General features: G+C 42.6%; 1 protein-coding gene across 1 annotated transcript; it reads right to left on the reverse strand.

Annotated features, from left to right (window-relative positions):
• Positions 1 to 1,677: 1,677 nt before the first annotated feature.
• On the reverse strand, positions 1,678 to 7,226 carry heyl (hes related family bHLH transcription factor with YRPW motif like). The gene is made up of 5 exons (XM_020623856.1): positions 6,724 to 7,226; positions 4,629 to 4,695; positions 4,461 to 4,544; positions 4,265 to 4,346; positions 1,678 to 3,304 (listed from the first exon to the last, which is right to left on the reverse strand). The coding sequence occupies exons 1-5, from the start codon at positions 6,801 to 6,803 to the stop codon at positions 2,616 to 2,618; spliced, it is 1,002 nt and encodes a 333-aa protein (XP_020479512.1). The 5' UTR covers positions 6,804 to 7,226; the 3' UTR covers positions 1,678 to 2,615.
• Positions 7,227 to 8,643: the final 1,417 nt, after the last annotated feature.

Here is an 8,643-nt window from a genome sequence, read left to right on the forward strand (position 1 = left end):
CTTATTTTAGGTACTAGTTAAAAAAGGTTTCTGTTAAACAACCTTCAACTAAGTCAAATAAATCTAATCAGCACCTTTACTGTAGGATTTAACAACAAATGTGGAAAATTAAATTACAATGATCAACACTTTTTAAAACTTTATAAATATAGAAAACATCAAACATTCAATATTTTTAATTTATGGTAATACAATAGTTATCATTTAGCAGTGGTGCAAGAAACACTCAGATCATTTACTCAAGTAAAAGATGCCAAAAACTCACTAAATGTCATCAATCAGTCATACACATAGTTCATATATGCAAATGTGGAGAATAAAAAGCAGCTCTTTGGTCGCAGTTGCAGAACCCTCTCTTTCACTGCTGCTGTGCTTGATAAGTTCATCTAACATCACATGGTGAAAATTATCTAAATGTGTGTATGTGTTTCTTTTCCCAGTTTATAATGTAGTACTGAACTTCTAGAGAATGTGGATTTCCCAGGAACAGAAGAAAAATGTCTCTGCTCTCCTAATACAGTATAGAACACCATCAGCTGCCATGCACCCAGAGCCATTCTGCCTCTTCTACTCTCACACATACAGAGACAGATGTTCAAATCAAACTTTGCACTTTTAATCAAATAAAAGATTCTACACTAATGTATGGATGCGTTTTTTCACCCATCATGGGAGAAATGTTCGCCCACGTTCTGATTTTAGACTGATTTGTTCTCTCCTGCCCTCTTAGCTGCTGAACACTCCTCTTTTCCTCATTCAGCTTGAACCACAGTGTACACCCTTGCTTCACATACACATTCACAAACACACAGCACTTCCCTCCTTTCTCCATCATTCCCTTCCCTCCTTCCTCTCTGCTCCCTCCAGCCTCCCCTTTCCGTGGGAAACCCAGTGCAGTGTGGCTGTGGTTGTCCTTCCTGGAAGCTGTGGTGGTGACTCTGGCTCCTCTACTCAGAGGCTAGAATAGTGCCAGCCAGCCTATGTTTGTGTGTTGTCTGTGTGTGTGCACACGCATCCTCCACAAACATTCTACCACCATACCGTCTGTCCCACCACCAGCCAGCCTCGCACGAGGGCCACGCCGCCACTGCGGTTCAGTCCTGACGCCAGCCCTGAAGATTCACATTACACACAAGACATGTCTGCACACAACACCACACAAACAAAACACTCAGCAAGGCAGAGACAAACACACACACACAGGGCAGCAAACACATGAGACTGGCTTAAGCACACGCTAGCACACTCACTCAAATAAACAATATGCACTTTGCGGAACACACATTTTTGGACCACAGACCACAGACATTGCCTCCTGAAGTAGATCAAAGGGTCCTCCGGCAGTAAACACACAAAAAGCTCTTCTCTGCTCTTTGATTCCAGCAGAGCTGTTTTAGTGAAGCACAGCATAATTATGCTGATCTTCTTGAGAAACCACTTATTACAACTGTCATTCCTCATTGTTCCTAAGTCTCTTGTGCACCCTATTAATGTTGGCCCGCTCTCCGCAATTCACGTTATTTCTCTTCCTGTCCTTTTAAACCTTCAGTCCTTCTCACCCCAACCACCCCCTGTGCCCTGACTCTTTTCCACCCTGTTATTGAACATCTATACTGAATCAGCACCCAACCACAGCCCTTCAGATGTTTTTCTTTCTTTTCCCCTCTCTCAGCCTCTCTCCATCCTTCCTTTTCGCCCTCTTCTTTACTGTCTGTTCATTGTTGAGTAGACAGTGGTGCAGACATGGTGGGAGAGAAGATATCCGCTGGTGTACCACAAGATTGGAGAGAGAGAAAGGCAGCCAGACAGCAGAAGAGAGGACAATACATAGACTGATATGAAGGTAATGTTAATTACAGCAGACAGCAATTAGAGGGTAAAGTGATGGGTCTGTTTGGCTCGCTGCAGCATCCCAAAAACATCACCAGCTCCCACCGTGTTTATCCTCTTCAGCCACAAGACCAGAGCTCCCATCAGCTGTCAGTGGAGACCGAGGGGGCTACGGCTGGGGAACATGCAAGCAGTGCTTGCAGGCATGGGTAATATGAATAAGAGGGTAACAAACATAGTTCATTCCTTTGCCATTATAGTGATATCAGATAATATATCTACAAAAACATGTTGACATTTGCGTGTTCAGTCAGAGAAAACACAGAGAAGGGTAGGTAATGGTAAAGGCACTTCATCTTTATAGTAATTTTTGTCAGACATTCTGGGAAATCATTAATCAAATGTATAAATGTTTTGGGGAAAAAACAAATATCACAGTTAAAACATCAGCAAAAACCCAACCTCACTCTGGTGAGCATTATATTTATGGCTCTATGGGACACTCCTCTGTGTTTGTATATGTCAAGCAAGATCCTGAATGTTTATTTATTCAGATCTTCTGTTCCTTCACATTCATTCATTCTTACATTACATAGAATTGTTTGTGATTATTTAAGATTTCACCAGTACTCTGATATGGCTTTTAGAATCCCTCAAAACCAGAGACAATCATCAAAGGTTCAATGCATCTTTCCCCAAAAGTATCATAGTTGCTACATGGTGGGCATGGTAGCTCCAAGTCCACTATACAGAGTTCATTTGGACACAAAGTGGGAGATGACACCTCAGAAAGCTCCAATCTCAGTCCCCCAACCCTGGGCTGGCTTGGCTGATCTGTTCAAACCCCTGTGTTGGGATGCTGGAGATCCCAGAGGTGCAAAGGGCCTGAAAGAGACTTGCAGTGGGGCAGAAGATGATGAAGTGGAAGAAGAGGAAGAGGAGATAGAAGTAGAAGAAGAGGATGGAGTGGGGAGAGGAATAGGTGAGGCCCTGGTGGCACTATGAGGGGATGGCTGGGTTGGTCTGGAGGGGGCTAGGGCTGGGGAAGCTGCAAGGGAGGGCACTCTGTGGATAGTAGCTAGGGTTGTAGGCGTGAGGAGCGGTGGTGTACCCTGCTGGCAGCCAGCCAGGGGGGCAAGACAGAGGGAAGCGGGCGATGGATAGCTTCTCCGCAGGGCCAGATCTCTACATCCGCTGGGGAAAGGAGGTGAAGAGGAGGCCGGCGAGGTGGGGGAGATCTGAGGGAAGGACACCCATGGCCAAGGAGGGAAGGTCAAGGCAGAGACTGGGGGTGTCTGTAGGAGGAGAGGGTCTAACTCGCTTGCGCAATGGGAGAGGTGGGAGACCAGGCGGGCTCCTATAGGGTCTGGGGACTCCCCCTCGAGGGAACTGAGGTACCGCACCACTTCTCCAACACACTCCCTGAACCCCAGGGTCCTGTAATCAACTGCTAGGGCCCTTGCATCAAAGTAACCTGACAGAGAAAAAGAGTTTAGTCATGCACTGAATGACATCGGTGGAAGTTAGCCATGAAGAGTGTACACTGATCAGGCATAACATTATGACCTCTGGCAGGTGAAGTGAATAACACTGACTATCTGTTACAGTGGCACCTGTCAGTGTGTGGGGTATATTAGGCAGCAAGTGAACATTCAGTCCTCAAAGTTGATGTGTTGGAAGCAGGAAAAATGGGCAAGTGTAAGGATCTGAGTGACTCTGACAACAGCCAGAGTGTGATGGTGAGATGACTGGGTCAGAGCATCTCCCACACTGCAGGTCTTGGTGGGTGTTGTTGGTCTGTAGAGGTTAGTACCTACCAACAGTGTCTAAGGAAGGACAGATGGTGAACTGGAAACAGGGTCATGGACACGGCTCACTGATGATGAGGTTGACCTACTGTGGATTAAACTTTTAACTTCCATTTGTACTTTTCAAAAAATTTAAATGTATTTAAATTTTTTGTTAAAATGGTTGAAAATAAGAAATACTGTTCATTGGTCTCTATGAAGAAAAAGAGTCAGGGGCTGTAGTGATGATATCACACCTAGAGTGGTGAGGCTGTTGAATTTGTCTAAAAAATTCTCTCTAACTTGTCCTCCCGACTACAGTTTTCACTCCTTTTAATATTATAATTCAGTTTTTCACTGAATTGTAGACACATCTCTGCTCTTCCTGACAGTAGAACTATGGAAGCAAATGGATTCACAGAAGATGCACAGTGAGCTGCAGAGAGACACGAGTGCAAACCAACTGCCACATTGACTCCTTTGTAACCAGTATTAGGCAGGTGGTCATAATGTTATGGCTGATCAGTGTATATATTGTCTACTTTTTTAGATGTTTTCTATCATTATTTCAAATTCATGTTCCAATCCATCTTCCATAGAAAATGAAGTGAATTTTAAAGGAAGCAAGCAAACAAATAAATTCTCACCTTTTCCTCCCATGGCATGCAGCAGTTTCAGGTGGTCCACTGTCATCTGCAAAATCTCTGCTTTCTCCAGCTTAGATGAACCCTGAAGGGAAGATGAGCCACATTTGATTCAGTTGTATCAGACTGCATGAAGCCAGTTTTTTACTTCTGTCATTGAAACACCATTTTCACTGATCTTGGATTCATATGCACTTACCTGTTTCTCAAAAGCACTGGGCACTAGTCTCCGAAGCTCTGACAAGCTGTGGTTGATCCGGTCTCTGCGCCTCTTCTCTATGATCTAGAAAAACATGAAAAGCAAAGACACAGTTAGACCCAAGCGAAAAGACAAGACTAGAAAGATCCCAGGCTTATATTCAGTCACCCCTCTTCTCTTCTTTCGGGCCAGAATCTGTGAGGCGCTGCCAGGAGACATGGACCCGGAGACTGGGCTGTACCATGGAGATAGAGTAGAAGAAAAAAAGAGATGAGGAGGTGGCACTGGCACAGAGAAAAACATGGTGACTTTGATTCTCCTGCATATTGTTATTATTACCCTCTATAATATGACACAGAGACGAGATGGCACTCCCTTCAATCTAATTTGTTTCTTGGGCATAGAATGGTATAGCCATGCCCAGGAGAGGAGGGAAGGCAGAATTGTTTTTTGTTTTAATGCATTTCTGGACATTAGTTTCAATGAGATGACATGCTGTTCTCCTTTCCATGTGAGCAAAAGCACTTTTAGAAAGATGATTATATTGCCTTGGGGCGATGCTTTTGCTTGCATGAGGCTCCAACATGCAACGTGAGCTCTGAGCTCCTCTGAATACAATCACTCAATATGGATTGTGTTTGTTTGTGAACTCTCATCTTACAACCCTGAAAGTGCCTGACAGCTTGGAGTTCCCTTCATACTGCCCCACCAGAAACTTATTGTGTTTCTATTAGATTTGAACATGAAGGCTGCCAATTTAGCTGTGTGTTTTTGTTTAGGTTTATGTTTGATGGACTTGACATGAAAAGACAGCACTGTCTTCTATTTGCATGTCACCTGGTAATATGATTTATTCAGACTGTCTTTTAGTGTCATTTGGCTTGCTGTGATGTAACCACTATTGCTGTGAATGTGTTTTTGTACATTGCAAACACACTGTTACAAATACAATCACATGCACATGAACATTCCCTTTGATCCACATTGCTGTTCTTCCAGCCAAAGACTTTGACTAATGATTGTTAAAGTGTGTGTGGAGTGATGAGGGTTACTGCTTATCAGACATTTTCCACAACATTCGAACAAGTTATATATAATGCAATTAAATGGCTTGGCATTGTAGGCCATATAAAGGGTCCAAATAAAAAAAATATTTGTTAGTTTTTTACATTATACATTTGTAGTTTGTATTTTCCACCTTATTTCTACACATGTTAAATGCATATGAATAAGAATATTACATAAACTGGTAGCAAAAGTTTCCAACAGGCAAGTTTTCAACAAAAGGAAACTGTGAAAAGTCTGTGTACAGATGGGAGGTTAAACAGCTGGCCCTGTAGTGAAGGACCTGTACACCTCAAAAGGAGGTCAGAGAAGATTTCTGCAGATTGCTGCTTTTTGTGTTCTTGCCCTGTGCCATCACTCTGATGAAGTGATACCAAAGAAATACCAAAGGCTGAAAGAAGAGCTAGAAAAGATGTGGAAGGTGAAGGCACAAGTGGTCCCCGTGGTAATAGGAACACTGGGGGCTGTGACCTCCAAACTGGGAGAGTGGCGCCAACACATTCTAGGAACAACATCTGAGATCTCTGTCTAGAAGAGTGCAGTGCTAGGAACAGCTAAGATACTGAGCAGGACCCTCAAGCTCCCAGGCCTCTGGTAGAGGACCCGAGCTTGAAGTAAGGAATAAGACCGCCCTAAAGTGGGGGGCGAGTGGGGAATTTTGAACTTTGTTTGCTTTAATTGCAGAATTTTCATCATGTTCTTATAATGCTCAACACGCATGCAATTACATACCAGTTCACTTACTGATAAGTAAGTAAAAGAAGCGAACGTGACTGTGTTGCATAGAGAGACAATACAGCCAGGTGACATGATTTAATATGCCAGTTTTACTACCGGAAGCATAAAGTTCAACTTTAATCTCACAGCTCAGATTTGTTGGAATGTGTCACAACATATTGCAATGATGTTCATTACTTTAATACAATTAATACATCAAAAAATAAAAATTACTGAAAGCAGAAGCCCTTTGAAAGTAGGACCCTCTTATTTTTCATTATAGCTTTATAAATTGCATCAGACTTTGAAATATTTCCAGCAGTCTTTCAACTTGTGCATAGCAGCATCTAAAATACTTACAGTTCACTGTCAAATAGGTTTAAAGCAAAATTGTCTTGAGCTACTAAATATACATGGATACCATGTCATTTTAACTAGAGAGCATGTGATAAAATTTCAGGTATGGCTGGCAGATGCTCACCAGTAGCTGTCTTCTTGTCCCACATCAATAAACTCGTCCGTGTCAGAGTCTGGGGAGCTGTAGTCGTGAGGTCTCTTCATTTCTTGGCCCTTTCCTCACTGGCTGGATGAACTGACAGATGGATGCTGGTCTGATGGATTTGGGTGATCTTCTCAGCCGCTCTCGCTGCTCTGTGGAGGAAGACCGTCTCCTCCCTGGTTCTCTTGCACTGTTACTTATAAAAGCCTTGTTGTCCTTAGTTACTATTTGACAGTTGCATTTGTTTTGTTGTTGTTGTTGTTCCTTTATGTGTCTTCTGTCCTTTCCTCTGTGAGTCAGCGGTGCCACTTGATCGACCCCCAAGGGCCCATGACAACTAAGAAAATTCACAAGCTGCTAGCTGCTTTACTCTATCACTGGCATCCAATCATAGTCTCTCACTCGCTTTCTCTGTTGGCTCCCTCACCCTGTCACAGCCACCCAATGACAGAATAGGACTTGGGCAGTTGGGGCAGGGTTGCCAGTTTGGCTCCCCCGCCTCCTCTCCCTGTGCCTCCTCCCTCCTTTTAATTTGCCTTTCCCTGACTTGTCACCCTCCTTCCCTCCCTACTCTCTTGACCCCATCTTATTACCCTTTTGCTCAGTTATCCTCAGTCAATTAGCCTCCAGTCTCATCCTGCTCTCCTTCCTTTCTTGCTTCAATTCTCCTTTCTTTTTCTTTCTGGTCCTTTAATTATACTGGTTTGTAGATAAATACCAGTGGGAGGGAGGGAAGGAGTGAAGTAAGGAGAGTGGGAATGATGAACTGTGAAAACACTCCATCATTTACAGATGAGTGTGTGACAATACACTCAATACATTATTCTCACACAGTAACACTGGTGAATTGGAGAAAGGAGTTACTGAGTTAATTTTGAGTGTGAGAGACCAACAGCAGACAAAAAACACACTATAAAACAATTCATGATCTCGGCAGCTGTGATCTGCAATATGATGACAAAACAGAAAATCATAAATCTTTTTTGTTATCCTTAAACAATGCTTCATATTGCTTTATTGCTGCTTAATAAATTGCTAAATAATTTATACTAGTGGTTTCTAGCCCCTTTTGTCTTTTTTTCCCTTCATCAGGACTACCCACCATGGACCTGTTCTTACAAATGGATTATTTAGCAGTGTTGAATTATATAAGGCAGCTACTGCTACAGTACACTAGTTTTGAAACAATTAAAGTTTAGGTTGTTTTGGCCAAGTTTGCACAAGTGCTACTACTACCTGGAGAGGTAGAAACTAACCATTTGAAAATTTTATCCATTATTTTTTAGTTAACCACTGAAATAGTTTGTTAGTTTATTTCTAGCTAGCTATGCCAACTTTTTATGCATGACTTTTAGCTAACTATTCCAACTGTGTTTTATTTCTAGCTATATTTTAACTGTTATTCATTACTGTTTCAACTTTATATTAATTCTTTTAACTTTTTATGCATTAGCTGTAGTCAGTTATTTCAACTTTGTTTTTATTTTCAGCAAAGAAGTGAGTTATTTCAACTTATTAATCACTTTCAGATAACAATGTCAACTATCTGATTTACTTTTAGTGGTATTAGTCGCTTTAAACTACTGTGCCAGCAGCACGGTGGCGCAGTGGTTAGCACCGTGGCCTCACAGTGAGAAGGTTCTGGGTTCGGGCCCGACCTGGGACCTTTCTGTGTGGAGTTTGCATGTTCTCCCTGTGCTTGTGTGGGTTTTCTCCAGGTACTCCATCTTCCTCCCACAGTCAGAAGACATGCAGCTTAGGTTGACTGGTGTCTCTAAATTGCCCATAGGAGTGCATGTGTGGTTGTTTATCTATGTGTTAGCCCTGCAATGGATTGGCAACCTGTCCAGGGTGTACCTTACCTTCACTGGATGGGATTGGCAGGGACTAAGCAGTAGAAAA

Source organism: Monopterus albus, unplaced genomic scaffold (assembly GCF_001952655.1).
Source record: "Monopterus albus unplaced genomic scaffold, M_albus_1.0 scaffold313.1, whole genome shotgun sequence".
Taxonomy (NCBI): Eukaryota; Metazoa; Chordata; class Actinopteri; order Synbranchiformes; family Synbranchidae; genus Monopterus; species Monopterus albus.